At 60.6% G+C, this 14683-nt stretch overlaps 1 protein-coding gene and 1 long non-coding RNA gene across 5 annotated transcripts in view; one reads left to right on the plus strand and one right to left on the minus strand.

The window, feature by feature from the left end:
* The first annotated feature begins 249 nt into the window (after positions 1-249).
* On the plus strand, positions 250-2999 carry LOC148162776 (uncharacterized). The gene is made up of 2 exons (XR_015766441.1): positions 250-354; positions 1764-2999. It is a non-coding gene; the product is annotated as an uncharacterized LOC148162776 (long non-coding RNA).
* CDK18 (cyclin dependent kinase 18) overlaps positions 2823-14683 on the minus strand; it is a 30649-nt gene continuing 18788 nt past the window's right edge. For 3 of the 4 annotated variants that reach the window (XM_028120264.2, XM_028120268.2, XM_028120266.2), the window contains exons 2-16: positions 12243-12392; positions 11915-12054; positions 11201-11326; positions 10312-10368; positions 9361-9475; positions 9076-9170; positions 8792-8854; positions 8018-8141; positions 7787-7907; positions 6905-7002; positions 6570-6675; positions 6396-6438; positions 5599-5689; positions 5207-5284; positions 2824-4420 (exon numbers count right to left, since the gene is read on the minus strand). In XM_028120264.2, coding sequence (XP_027976065.1) covers positions 4386-4420; positions 5207-5284; positions 5599-5689; positions 6396-6438; positions 6570-6675; positions 6905-7002; positions 7787-7907; positions 8018-8141; positions 8792-8854; positions 9076-9170; positions 9361-9475; positions 10312-10368; positions 11201-11326; positions 11915-12054; positions 12243-12392 — 1442 coding nt within the window. In that variant the 3' untranslated portion in view covers positions 2824-4385. Of the gene's footprint in view, positions 4421-5206; positions 5285-5598; positions 5690-6395; positions 6439-6569; positions 6676-6904; positions 7003-7786; positions 7908-8017; positions 8142-8791; positions 8855-9075; positions 9171-9360; positions 9476-10311; positions 10369-11200; positions 11327-11914; positions 12055-12242; positions 12393-14683 lie in introns of all 4 variants that reach the window. The other variant, XM_028120265.2, reaches the window with a different exon arrangement.

A 14683-nucleotide genomic window follows, 5' to 3' on the forward strand; every position in this document is an offset into this window, starting at 1 on the left:
GGGTACTGGAAACAGCCTGGCATAGAGTCAGGAGCCCTCAGATGAATAAAGAATGAGGGAAGGAGGCGTCAGGAAGATGGGGACGGGGCTGGGAGCTCCAAGCAGGGAGGAGCGCTGACCGCAGCCGGGAGGGCAGAGCCACGTGTGTGCCACTTTCCGGCTGAAGCCTGCCTGCCCACACAGCCGCGGCCACGGCACCCCATGCCCCGTGTTGGCCTCACCAGAAAACCCATGAGGGCGAGAGACAGGATGACACTTGGCACCCAGAGAGCTTCTCAGGGGTTGGAGGCCCGGGGAGGCTGCAGAATCTTGTTCCTTAGGGAGGAGGCCAGGGCTGATGGCCGCTCCCCAGGTGTAAGTACTCCCCCCACCAGGAAGAGGAAGGAGGGCAGGGGCAGGAAGCGGGGGCGGTAGAGGGAAAAGGGCAGAGAGAGGTCCTAAGAAGGGAGGAAGGGAGAGGAGAAAGGGCTGATGGGCAGGTGTCTGAGGAGGTGCCCTTCTGTCCGAGGAGGGCGTGACCCTCCCTGGAGCCCAGCGCTGAGCATCAGAAAGGGCAGTAGCCAGAGCGCAGGAGCAGGACTCGGCTGGGGCCCTACGCTGCCCTGTCGATTTATGGATGGTGGAAGGTCCACAGGGTCCGGAGGAGGAGCTGGGGGGTGCGTGGGGGGGCGGGGGTGGGGGACAGTGACTGGCGGCTAACCCTCTGGTGCCTATGGTCACCTACGCTTGTAGGTGGCCGGAGGGCGACGGTGCTGCTCCCAGTTTCCAGGATCCCCGAAGTGTACCCTCTGTGCAGACAAGTGAGGTGAAGCCTCCGTGCTAGCAGCCCACATCTACCTGGGAGGCAGGTGGTGCGGCGCAGAGCGTGGTGCTGCTCCGGTGGGCAGACCTGGGTTCAAATTCTGACCAGACCGCTTACTCTCAGCGTGGCCAGGCTCACCCCAAAGCTTCAGCCACCTCACCTGGGAAATGTGATGGCAGCCCCCGCCTCACAGCACCCGCATGAAAGAGGCCCCTCCCTCCTCCTTTTGCTCTGGGCTCCCTCCTTGGGCCTGTAGGGTGGGGGTGTCCTTCCCCTCCCCCTCTCACAGCACCCTCCTCACGGGGCCTCTCTGAGCCTTGGAAAACAGAGGTCAGTGACTTCCCATTTCACAATGAAACCCAGAGCTTCACCCCTTCATGCCCCACAAGACCCCATATGAGTGGTTCACAACCCTGGCTACACATTAGGGTCATCTGGGGAACTTTTTCAGAAGTGCTGATGCCTGGCCCCACCACCAGCAGATCTGAGCGAATGAATCTGAGCTGGAGTGGGGCATCCTCGCTTCCTCCTTGCTTCCTGGCGACCTCACCAGCCCGCCGGGCCTTGGTGCCCCAGCCTGCCTCCTCCTTGCTCATACACACACACACACACACACACACACACACACACACACACAGGCCCTTCAGGGCCTTTGCTGGAATGCTCTGTCCTTGGGGGTGCACATGGCTCCCCCTCACAAGTCACTGCTCCCCGCTGATCTTATCAGAGCGCCTCCACCCCAGGCCATCACATCTCCCCTGACCCTGCTTGATTTTGCTTTATCACACTGCTGACCCTTGATGTGCCTTGTGGTTATGTGGGTGACGTCTCTCTAAGCTCTATGACAGCAGGGACGTTGCTGGTTTATTCACTGCCCCACCCTCAGGGCCCAACACAGTGCCTGGCACACAATGGGTGCTTGACCAAAATCTGGGTAAAGAAAGGCCCTTTCTGCCCACAGGCCTGAGCTCCTGGAAGGTGAAGGCGGACACATGCACCTGGGTGTCCTGGCGCCCAGCACAGGACCAACCAGTCCGTGACCAATTCATGGTGCTGATGATTTGCTCTAGAGACCGAAGGGCTGGTGGAATGCTGTGGAGCGTCGAGACGGGAAGGAGGGGTCCAAGCAGATGGAGGTGGAAAGATGGGCCGCAAGGGGCTGAGTTGCTTCAAGGAAGAAAAGAAGGAGGCCTGGCCTACCATTTAGCTGGGCCAGGCGGCCCGGTAGGGCGAAGGCAGTAGTGGCCTGTGGGACATCAGCCCCGACCACTGGACCATACAGTAGGGGCAGGATGACGGGGAGCCCACAGGAAGGGAAGGGTGGGGCAGGGGAGAGTCAGCCCCAGGGCCCACCCCTGCAGCCATCACTGATTAGGACCTTTTGTCAGGCAGCTGCGGGCTATTGCAAACCACAAATGCCCCCGCCAAGGCCAGGTGGGCGTGGTGAAGGGAAAGGCCAGTGGGGACCGAGGCTGCTGGACAGGTAGGGTCAGGAGGTATCGTTTGGGGCCTGGCATTCTCACAGTGCTCTTGGGAAAGCAAACCTGGACACTGAACTGGAAAGCAGAGCAGGATGTGGAGAGCTTTGGGAGAGAGAAAGGAGGCTGTGGGCCCCCAAGGTAAAAGGCGATCTGGGCAACAGAAGGTGGATTCAAAGTTTGTAGAAATCGCTGCTGGATTGGATTAGTGACATGTGCACCCTCCTTCTGTGCCCTGACCTTGGCCATCCCCCATGTCAACCCTCTCTTAAACCTCCTCTCCTTCCCTCCCAAGAGGTCGGGGAGCCGTTGGGTTGGGGGAACGAGAGGGGCAGCCACAGCAGCTGGCTCCCAGACCCCTCCCCGGGGCCCCCTCTGTGCTCTCCTGGCCGGCCCCACCCCTCAGGCCCCGTCCCCGAGCAAAGGCCTCCTCAGCTCCTCCCCACAAGGCCCAGAGCTGACTTCCGGCTCTGGAGGCAGCAACATCCGGAATACAGCAGGAAGGGTGCAGGGCACCCCTCCCATGCCCAGGGTGGGTTCAGAGATGCACATGAACCAAACTCTCTGTCCACTTTATATATATACATATACAAGCAGGCCCCACCCACACTCATGAGGCCTTGAGAAGGGCCTTCCATCCTCCATCTTTGGCATCAATCTGTCAAAATCAGCTTTTCTGTGCAACATGAATTAAATATATTATCTGTCTTTGTGCTGAGTCACGGGACATTCACAGTACAGTGCGGGGAGGAGGGGAGGGACTTGTGGGGAGGCCAAGACCCTCCAGGGCTGCTCCTCGGGCTGAGGGGTGGGGCTGGGCAGGGGGCTTTCGTAGAGAAGCTGGGCCTGGCCTCCCCTTGGCGTTGCCATTGGAGATTCAGCCAAGTGTTGAGACCTTGGGAATACAACAGGCGTGCTTGGAAGGGGTGGTGAGGGGGGGCCTTCTTCAGGGCTGCGGGCCTTCCAACTCCCAGCCCCCTAGGGTGGGGATCAAAGCCTGTGTGTCCTAGCCCACCTTCCGTCACCTTAGACTGAGGCATTTACACCCTGCCCTCTGGGAGCCCGGGGGCATGGGGAGGCTGGTGCCAGGATGGGGTGGAGCATGGGACCGGGCCCTAGGGGCCGGGAAGGAGGGAACAGGGGAGGCTGTGCGAGCCCCAAGGAGCTGAGGCTGGCCTGGCACCAGCATCAGGGTGACCCTGCCTATCTGGGTGTCGTCCCCCGGACCCCGGCCCCGGGCTGGCTTATCAGGACCCAGGCATGATAAGCAGGAGCTACTTTCGGGAAAGGGTGGACAGGTAGGAGCTTGGGTTAGAGCTCCAAGGGCAGTGAGTGCTCTATCACCTGCCAATTTAAGGCAATCCCGTTCAGAATGGGGGGATGGACAGGAGCCAGCTGAGGTGGCAGGAGTGCAGCTGGTGGGACTGGCCACCTCTGGACTCAGCTGAGCATCCAGCAGCATACGGGGCCTCTGGCCAGGAGAGGGGAATGGGGACAGGGTGAGGATGTGGAGAAGTGGGCTGGGCTCCCCTTCTCTGCCGCTCTAGGGACACCTGCCCTTCAGGTGGGGGGTGGGCTTTGGCACACACGTGGGCACCCAGGATTCCAGGGTCCTAGACAAGGTGGCCCGAGCTTCCTGCTCTCAGAGGGGAAGCAAGTGAGTGACGTGTGGGCAGGCAGCCCCTGGCGGGGAGGTACGGTGGTGCCCATGTTCGGGGCACAGTGCTCAGCCTGACGCCAGGATTCTCCCGTCTGTGTGGGTCCCACGCTGGTGCCCAAGCACCTCAGGGTGGGAAAGGGTCTGCGGTCCCCCCTCCCCTCCTCCTCATCTCCCCCCAAGGAAAGCAGCTCAAGCCCAGCTCCAGGGCTGACGACAGAGGGGTTGGTGTCGAGGTGAAGGCCACTGGGGAGACTTGTGGGAAGCAGGAAGAGGAAACAGCCGTGGCCAGCATGGCTGCCAAGAGGTCTTCTGGGCCAACCATTAGCCCTTGTTCCTCAGTCCCCCCAGGGCCACGCAGGCCCCGTCCTGCCCGCCGTTGTGCCGTTGTGCTCGCTGTGACCTCTTGTCCCTGGGGCTCCTGGGGCCGCAGCAGGGTGGGCGCGGCTCAGAAGATGCTCTGCCTCCGGCTCTTCCCTCGGCCTGGAGAACGGAGGGGAAGGGGTGGGGCTGCAGAGAGGAGGCTGGGCAGCAGGGTGCCCCGGGGACCAGGAGCGAAGGGCGTCCTCCAGGGCTATTCTGCTCCCGGAAGCCAGTCGGTCCTGGGTTCGAATCACAACTCGGTTACTTACCAGCTGTGTGAAATTGTGACCTAACCTCCCCTGTGCCTCAGATCCATTGAATACGAAATGCAGAGCCTGCATAGTACCTATTTCGGGGCACCTGGCTGGCTCCGTCAGTAGAGCCTGTGATGCTTGATCTTGGGGTCCTGAGTCTGAGCCCCACATTGGGTGTAGAGATTACTGAAAATACACACACACACACACACACACACACAAGGTACCAACTTCTTCAAGGGGTGTTTTAGGATTATATGAAATAACACACTTGTCACATCTGAGGCCTTCAGCTGTTCTAGAGTCAAGGTATGGTTCCCCCGGAATGGAGGCAAGAGAATTCAGGGTTTGCAGACAGAATGTAGCCCAGAGATGTGCCCCTTCCTCGGGGCTCTGTCAGATGCAGCGTGGTGTCTGGGCTGGGGGCTGACAAGGGGCACACTGGAGGGAGGAAGCCTGGGCAGGAGATAGGGAACCCAGCTCCTTCCCTGCTCCCCATGCCCCGCCCAGGGAGGCCAATGTCGGGGAGGGCGGCATGCTGAGGGAGGGCGGCATGCTGAAGAACGGCTCACTCCGTTCTTCAAGAGGGAGGAGCAGCCTGCCCTGGTCTCCCCTAATTAGGGGAGGGGGTGGCGGAGGCACGAGCCCCTACCTGGCTGCTGGAAGGCCAGGCCCCGGTAGCCCGGGTCCTTCTGGAGCTGGATCTCCTTCAGGGAGAAGATGGACGCCGCTGTGGGGAGAGAGGAGAAAGGTGGGGAGAGAGCCAAGCCCACGGGGGCCCCCACGCCCACAGAGCGCCCGCTGGCCGGGGGAACCCCTTCATTCAGGGCTGGCCCAGGAGCCCCCTAGCTGGGCCTTGCTGGCGGCTTCCCAGGTCCCACAGTTTTGCCGCTGAGGCACAGACGGGAACCCGAGGCGGGGAGGGGAGGCCCCCACGCTGCTGGGCCCCTCGTCCCAGCTCTTCCCCCCCTCCCCCGCAGCGGCCGCCCCCGTCTTCGGTTCGGGGTGACCCCGGCCCCTCCCCCAGCCTCCCTGGATACTCACTATCTTCAAGCTGGTGCACGCGCTCTCCCAGAGACCGGAAGTAGGGGTGGCTCAGGGCTGCCTCTGCAGCCATACGGCTCTTGGATTCGTACTGAAAGGTACGGGGTGGGCTATGGGGCCGTGGCTGGGGGACTCTGGGGACCCCTGTGCGCGGTGCGACCCCTACACTGAGTTAGACGGCCAGAACGAGAGGGACCCGAGTCTAACCCAGGAGCCTGCGGGGGCCGCTGCCAGCCCCCACCTCCAAGCCAGCCCGAGGCCGACTGTGGGCTCGGCTCCCAGGCCTCCAGCCACTGAGAGAAAACCCAAACTGGGACTTCCAGAGAGTGACCTCCTCTTGGGATGGAAATACAGAGGCTGAAGCCACCATGGCCATAACATTAACAACAGTAACATGTCATGCCAGCGACTCCCCTGTGCGCTTCCTTCAAGACAGGCACCATACTGTGTTCCATAATCTCAATTTGTCCTCGTGACCCGTTTATAAAATACGAATTATTAATTCCTCTTTGCAGTGGAGGAAACGGAAGCCCAGGAAAGTTCTATAACTTGCCCAAGGCTACACAGCTAGTAAGTGGGCCTGAACTGGGGTTTGAGCTCAGAGTGTGCCCGCTCCCACGGCTGCGTGGAAACCAGCGCTCCTCCTGGGCCCGGGGGTGGGGCGACGGGGAGGAATATGGGGGAGAGCATGAGCTGTGAGCACAGATGTGGGTGGAGGGCCCAGGTGGGGTCTTGGGGCTTCAGCGCTGTTGGCTCTCCGGCTGCCTGTCCCTGGGCCCAGCTGGGGGCACACTCACCAGGAGGAGGCTGGTCAGGAGGTGGATGCCCTCAGTGTCCAACCTGCAGGAGGAAGGAGCTGACTCAGGCCTGGCCTGGGTGGGAGGGCCAGGGGCCAGGGGTGTGCGTGGCCACCTCCAGGAGGGACAGCGGGGACCGTGAGCAGGCGAGGAGGTGTGGGGCGCCAGGGCTACCTGGGAGCGTGGCTGATGAGCGGCTGGGGGAGGTACCGCGGGAAATTGTAGGCTCTGAACTCCGACAGGGCGGTCACGCCGGGCCACATCTCGTCCGTAGGGGTCCCTGGGGAGATGAGAGGGCGTGGGAAGGGCAGAGTGAGGGGCCAGGGCCACGGGCGACTTGGGAAGGATGCAGTGAAGAGGGTGGGGGCAGAGAATGGCGGAGGCCACAGGGGTCGCCGCCCCGTTGAGAGCGAGTGGGAGCCCCTCTTCCCAGGCCCTGTCTGCGCCTGGGCTGGACGGAGTTCTGGCGCCTCCTGGTGGCGAACGGGAGGGAACGGCCGGAGACTAACCCAGGAGTCGGAAGATGAGGTGCAGCTCCTCCTTGACCGTGGAGCCGGGGAAGAGGGGCCTCCCCGTGGCCATCTCGTAGTGGATGCAGCCCACGCCCCTGCGGGGAGCAATGCGCAGGGGCGGCGTCAGGCTGGGCCTCCTCGCACCCGCCCTTCCTAGGACTGCTCCACCAGGGCACCAGTGATGCCCCGGCCGTGGTGGCTGCAAGGGTCCTGGCCCCGGGTGGGGTGGCCCAGGACAGGGGAGACTAGCACAGCCCAGTCCGCCACTGGGGCCTCTCTCTGGGGCTCCTCTGGGCTCTAGGGCGCTTTAGCCTCTCCCCTCACGCCGTAGAGTTTGGGTCTGCACCCATGTGCCAGTTCCTCAAGCAGCGCTATCTCAAACTCTGCCCCCACAGGAAGAGGGAAGTCCATAAATCCATTCTCTTGGGGACCCCCTAGCACAGAACACAGTGATCATTCATCAGAAACCTGGGTTTCTGCTTAAAAATTGGGCTGATATTTTTCGTTCTATAGCAAATCATATGCATGTTAATTTTAACACAAAAGTAATAAATCCTTTCCAAAATTTTCAGTAGAAATGATGCTTGGGGAAGATTCATCATATTTACTGTGGCAGTCCTCCTGTACCCTCTGGTAACCTCCTCGGGATCCCTGGGGGAGGATTTCAGAAGCAGAGCCTTGGAGGGTCTATTTAGAGCCAGGGGAACTCTAACGTACTCCAGACTTAATTCTTTCCCATCCAGTTACTGCAGGAGGATGTCACCTGGCTTCTAGTTAGGCAGGAGGTTAGGCAGTTCTTTGCAGAGGGCCTTGAGGCAGCAAAAGGGAAGGTGGGGGTGTGGAAACCCCCCTCACCCTGGTCCCATGGCGCTTACTCACCACATATCAATGGGGGTGGAGTACTCCGTGGACCCCAACAGCACATCAGGGGGCCTGTACCACAGGGTCACCACCTCATTGGAGTAGGTCTTCGTGGGCACTGACTTGGCCCGGGCCAGTCCTGGGGACAGACATGTTACTGAGCCTCCCAGCTCCCTCTCCCACAGCACCCACCTCCTTAGGAGACCGTGCCAGACCCGCCCCCTGGCCCCGGTGGGCTCCGGCCCTCACCAAAGTCAGCCAGCTTCAGCTCCCCCCTCTCACTAATGAGCAGGTTCTGCGGTTTCAGGTCCCGGTGCAGGATCTTTCGGCGGTGGCAGTAGGCAAGGCCCCGGAGCAGCTGAAACATGAAAATCTGAGGGAGGATGGGACGAGAGAGGTGAGCAGGGGAAGGTGAGGGTGTGTCCCACCTGGGAGACCCTGTGTTTCTGCCCCATGGCTGGGAGGGGCGGCGAGGTCGTTGGGGAGCTACCCGTTCTCCACCCATGCTGCGCTCCATCCTGGGCTCCATCCATCCCGGGGAATCCCATCCACAGGGGAGGGCACCAGGTGTGCAGCAGAGGCAGCAGGGTGCTGGAGGCCAGAGCGTTCTCCGGTCTGGGAGCTGAGGGAAGCCCACCGGGGTGGGGAGCTATGCACTTGGTTCTTTTACAACGACCAGAAGGGGTCATTCATCCCTTCAAGCTTCTTCAGAAGCCTACTTTCATCCATGTACCCATTTGACACCTGGGAAAACTGATGCTCAGAGTTGGAGAGGGGATTTTATATCATCAGCTAGACGGTGGCAGAGGGTGTGTGTCTGCATCGGTGGGGCAGGGCGCTTAGCACAGTTCCCGGTATTCCCTGAATGACAGTGACCTTGCACACCCTCATACCTTTGCAGGTCTGAGCAACCTCAGCAACTGGGACCCTGGTGGTGAGAGTGGGTTCCCATGCTGGGCTTGAGAACAGATGGGGACTGAGATGGGGCCCCTGAGGGTAGGCGGTCCTTACGGAGGCCCTCACCTTGACATTGTGCATGCTCATGAGGTTTCCACAGTGATCCAGATACTGCTTCAGGTCACTGTCCTGGAACACAGAGCCTGGCTCAGCCCCGACCTGTCTTGACCCCTGGCTGGAAGCCCCTCCCCAGGCAGGGCCCAAGGTCTGAGCTGCCTTTAAAACCCCTGGGCCCACTCCTTCATGGGAGCATCTGAGAACCTGATTCTAGAACAAGGCCCGAGCTGCCCCCCACCCTGCCCCCACCCCCACCACAGAGGGAAGAATCTGCTAGCCCCAGCCCAACTCACCAGGTACTCAAACACCAGGGTGAGAGACCGCTCCGTATGGATGAGGTCATGCAGGGTCACAATATTGGCGTGCTTTAGGTTCTTCAGAAGAGACACTGTAGGGGGCGACAGGCCCACCTGGGTCCCTGGGGCCCCACACACCCCTCATACCCTCTCTTCCTGGGATCAGCCCTAGGAGCCGCCACTCCAGCAATGACCCTCTGCCCCTAGGCTCCCACTGGGGCTCAGGTCAATGAAGCCCTCCTCCCGGGAGCCCCAGGAGCTCAGGACCCTAGGGTATTGTACCCTCTCGGATGGCAGTGCAAGGCGCCCCCTCCTCATGCTCCAGCCGGATCTCCTTCAGGGCCACGAGGTTCTCCGTCAGCTTGCTGCGCCCTTTGAAGACTGTGGCATAGGTACCCTGGGGACAAGAACCCCGGCAGCACCAGCCACACTCAGGGCCCACGACCCTCTGTCCAGCGCCCTCCTCTCTGTGCCTCTGCTTGCGCTGTGCCCTTCCCCCTTCTTTTCCTTTCACTGAGGTTCTGTGTTTGCTCCAAGGCCCATCTCTCTCTGACTCTGTCCCTCACTCCTCCCTGTTCACAATGAATTGTCCTCCCCCGAGCCCCCAGCAGGCGAGGGGCCCTTCTATTATAACAGTTTTGTTCTTCCTTATGTTGATGTTTACAGGTAGGTCTCCTCTTTGGGTTCCTGGAGGGAGAGGGCCGTGTCTTCCTCCTGTCTGGAAACCTTCGGCCGCCCCAGGGCCCTGACACAAAGCGTGGCGCAGTGGGAACAGAAATAGCTAACGGCCCACAGCGCTTACTCTGCGGCAGGTGCAGTCTAAGCGTGTACGCAAGCTTCTTAGAGTAACCTAGTCCATCCTCACGACAGCCCTAGGAGACACAGCCATTACACCTGCATTTGACAGAGCAAGAAACTAAGGCACAGAGAGGTCCCCTCATTTGCCCAAGGCCACACAGCTAGTAAATGGCAGAGACGGGATTTGAATCCAGAGAAACACTTGCAGGAAAAACAGACAGACAGACAAACTGGATTATGCCCAGAGTCCACGGGCCCCACTCCATCCTCATGCCCGCCTCCAAGACCTGGGCCTCCCTCAACACTGCAAAAGGCTGGGCCAGATTGGACAGCCAAGACAGTACGCCTCCAGGGGGCAGGGGCGATGGGAAGGCAGGACAGGGTGGGCAGGGGAGTCCCTGTCCCTGCTCCTCACTGTCCCGCCCAGCCTCTTACCTCCCCCAGTTTGTCCAGTTTCACGTATGTTTCCAGTTTCCCAAAGCCGATATCTGACTGAGAGGGAGAGACATAGGGTCCTGTGAGCCTGAAGGCCCCACAGCCCCACATACATGATGCCCCACAGACAGCCTCCAGGAGGGAAGCGAATGAGACCCCCATCAGGGAGAGGCAACAACAGAGCCTAGCAGGGACGAGGGCGGCCACAAGTCCTGCCTCTTGGCCTCTCCCCTCTAACCCCAGGATAAAGGAAGGAACCCTAGGAGGTATGAGTTTCTTCCTCCCCTGGAGTGGAGGGGGCGGAGCCAGGGCTGGGGCACCTGGGATTGCCGCACACCTTCAACACCTGTCTGTCTCTACCTTGCTCAGACTACTAGCTCCTCGTGGGCAGAAACTGTGTCTTGTTCTCAACTGTACTTCAAGTTCAGAACCAGCCTCCCCGCAGTCTCTCTCATCAGCATACTTCCTCTAGCTCAGTGGTACCCGACCCTTAACAATATAGATTCCTGGGCCCCACCACCCAGAGTCTGATTCTGTAGGTATCTGGAGTGGGGGCCAGAGTCCACGTTTTGCAAGATGCTCCCAAGGAAATATGGATAAGCAGCCATGACCGGAAAGCACATGTCAGCTGGTCTATGGGTCTCACCGCAGTGGAAACTGTGGGGGCCCAGAGAGGGCTTGGGGCTCAGCTCCAGCCCTGGTGGGACTCACCTAGGGGAGTGGACGTTGACCAAGGACTAGAAGCTTGCGAATTGGCCGAAGCCAGCAGGTGGCGCCAGAGGCCCACAAACTGCTGCAGGCGCCCGCCGTACAGGCAAACCCCAACTGATGTGTCCAGGCTGGGGGAGGAGGGTCTTCCCTGGTGACCTCTGACCCTGTTGGGACTCACCAGGGATGCTCGGCGGGACATGCGGCTGAGCGGTTTGGGCAGGTCTGGACTCTCCAGCTGTAGCTTCTGCAGGAATTCCTGGGGCAGGCGGATGTCCATGGGCAGAGACAGCCTCTTACTGATGTCCTGCAGTGGCCGGGATGAGACAGGGACGCCCGTGTTTGCTCCATGTTACCTCGTGCTGTGGGACCCTCACTTTTCACCCAGGGCCTGGCTTTCCCTGTAGAGCAACCCCAGCAGGGCCAAACCACGGGCTGTGACCCCAGGCTCGCAGCTGCTTCAAAGATGTGCTCAGAGACATATGTGAACATGCAGGGGTTGCTGTGTGACCTCAGGAGGTCCCTTTCCCTCTCTGGGCTGCAGCATAACCATCTATAGAATGAGATTCCAACGGATGGAAGCCTATTTTTCTTACACGTGGACCCATGCAGACGAGTCATAAGAACAGTAGTCAAATCGTCTGGCTTCGTTTTGTACCAGGACTGTTCTAGACACTTGGCATATATTAACTTGTTTAATCTTCACGATGACCATTTTAACACAAGGAGACTGCTATACAGAGGTTGAGACACTTGCTCAAGGTCACAGATCTGATCAACAGCAGAGCTGGGATCTGAACCCATGAAGTCTGGCTCCCAGGCCGCCACCCTCCTTGGGCACACACTGTCCGGTGTGTCCTGCCGTGCCCACAGGGGAGAGCCCAGAGCCCCTCACCTCCATGGAGAAGCGGCGCTGGTTCTGCCGCCGGTACTGCATGCCAGGGGACGGCTGCCCAGGGTCCTCCCCGCTGTCTGTCGGGGAGACGGTGCTGGACTCTGGCTGGGGGTCTCTGCCAAGAGGCCCGAGCTGCAGGTCTGAGAGGGAGAGGCGTCAGCTGCCCACCCTGTCCCTCTGCCCCAGGGAGGGAGGAGGAGGGAGGGGGGGGCAGGGAGTCTGCCGCCCCACCTCTGTCCTCCCCCAGCAGTGTGGGCCGGGTCAGGGAGGGCCAGGAGGGGCTGTGGGGGGCGTCAAGGGTGGGGCGGGGGGCGGCCAGACCCCTCACCCTCATTGCGCCTGTTGTGGAGCTGGTTGAACTGCTCTGTGAACTCGGCCAAGGACTCCTCGATGGTCTCGGTGCGCGGTACGGACAGGGAGAGGCGGCGCTTAAAGTTCTTCATCTTGTTCATGGTCAGCGGGGACCAGGCAGTGGGGCCTGAGACGGGAGAGGGGGGCAGCGCGGGTGAGAACCAGGCACCAGGCCGGGCTGACAGCAGATGCGAATTCTGGGTCTTGGTCTCCGTCTGCCCATCGAGCTCTGGGGCCCCGCATTTGGGAGCCCGGGTTGCATCTTCTTCACCAAGGTTCCAGGACCTAGCCCTCTTCCTCCCTGTGAATCCCGCTCCCCCGGCCCCCCAGAACCCCCCACCCCCACCCCGCCCCTGCCCTGGGGAGGTAGTCACACTATGTACTAAGTAAGCAGTATAGCGAAGTGCTGCTCATAATAGCAGTGTGGCGTGCTGGCAGGGTCCTGGGGGCCTCAGCAGGCCAGACGGTAACCTTTGGGCTCCTGGAGGTCTACAGAATTCTCAAGAGGCCTGGAATGGCAGGGAGGGGACCAGAACTCGGGCCAATAGCTCTTCACCAACTTGTGTGTAAGAGCTTGAATATGTCAACAGCCAGTAAGCCTCACTGACTAACGCCCAGAAGCTGAACATCAGCTTGGCCTGCGGCCCTGTTACAGAGTCTGGTCCAAACCCCACTTCATCCTCATACTGACACCTGGAGGTCCCCCTCTGGCTTGTCCTAGGTCCCTGGGGCCCAGAAAAGGAGAAGGGACAAGGGAGGGGACGTGTGCCTCTGAGTGGGCCCCACCCCATCTCTCCAGCTGAAATGTGGGAGGTCGGGAGCAGCTGAAGGTCTCAGGGGATACACAGAAGCTTGCCAGAAAACGAGGGCCTCAGGGACAGGAGGCTGGGCTCCTCTCACACCAGAGCCCCGAGGGGGCAGGGTGTCCACACCGCAGAGAACGCAGTGGGGGAGAAGGGTGGGCTGCTCTGTTCACCTCAAGGCCCCTCCCCGAGCCAGAAAGGGTTCCCTCCCTGGGGCTCCCCAGCCCTTGTGCCCTCTGAGGGGGTACCCTGCTGGCCACGCAGTGAGACTGTTTCTTCCTGCAGACCCTTCCTTCTGTATCTTGCCCTGAAACAACCCCCCGCCCCGCCACTCCCCTCCATGATTTCGTAAGTTCCCGGGTGTGGCTGCCCCCCCGTCCTCCCTGGTGGAGCAGGGACCAGGAGGCCTCCCAAGCGCCCCACCGACGCCTGCCAAGGGCCGGTCCTGTGATGGGAGAGGGCCACCCTGCACCCTCTCCCAGCTTTTACCCGAGCACCCGGCACAGCCCATTCTCAATCACTAGCCAGTTCCCTGTTGCCAAAGACCCCTCCCGAATCCCCCTGGTTTAAGGGATTCTGGGTCATAACATGTTTGCTTTGCTTCCTGGTCATCCTTCTTTCCTCAGCCAGCCTGGAGAGGGTCCCTTCCCTGGGCCAGCGGGCTCCTGAGCCCAGAGCTGAGGGGGCGGTGAAGTGGATGGGATGGGGGTCGGGGGGCGGCCAGGTCCTCTTTCCTCCGGCTGCCGCCAGCTGAGCCCATCTCTGTCCACTGGGCCCTGGAGTCTCACTTGGTTCATTCAGTCGACAGGTGAGCACCAAGTAGCTCCTATGTGCTGGGGTCACGGGGCGGGGGGGGGAAGTGAAGTGCGGTCCCTATTCTCCAGGAACTCAGGGGCTGCTGATGCCTCCTCTGAGGAGAAGGTACCAGAAGCTGTTCTTCCAGCTTCCTTGGCAAAGCCCAGCACCTCGGACTTTCCGGATTCCCCGGCCCTAAGCTCATTCCTGCCCTCCAACCTCCGCCGCTCCTCCCTGGCCCCCTGCGCTCTGGGGCCGCCGTCTGTAGGAGGCACAGGTGGACGCGAAGCTCCCAGCGGGCAGTCACCCCGCCTTACCCTGGAGTGTGCAGCCAGCCAGGGGCCAGAGCCTGTCCCATAATGGAAGCTTCGTGACAGTGGCAGCATATGGGTTCCAGGGACAGGAGGACCTAGATGTGTCCTACCTGTTGCCTCACATTTCCCAGCAGGACAGGAGAGTGGAGATGTCCCCATTGGACAGGTCAGTTGTTTACAAAGTTGGCTGAACATCAGTAGCACCAGGGAGTATTTTTAAAAATTTCAGATTCCTGCGTCTCACTCTCAGAGTCTGGAACTGAGGATGGTGACTGGGAAAATGAATTTTTAAAAAAAGCATCCCCAGGGCACCTGGGTGGCTCAGTTGGTTAAGCATCTGCCTTTGGTTCAGGTCATGATCCCAGGGTCCTGGGATCGAGTCCCGCGTCAGGCTTCCTGCTAAGCAAGGAGCCTGCTTCTCCCTCTGCCTGCCGCTCCCCCTGCTTGTGCCCCCCACCCTCTCTGACAAATAAATAAAATCTTTAAAAAAAAAAAAAGCATCCCCA

This window comes from Eumetopias jubatus, unplaced genomic scaffold, assembly GCF_037043125.1.
Source record: "Eumetopias jubatus isolate StellerSeaLion01/CBP00866 unplaced genomic scaffold, mEumJub1_p1.0 scaffold_12, whole genome shotgun sequence".
NCBI lineage: Eukaryota > Metazoa > Chordata > Mammalia > Carnivora > Otariidae > Eumetopias > Eumetopias jubatus.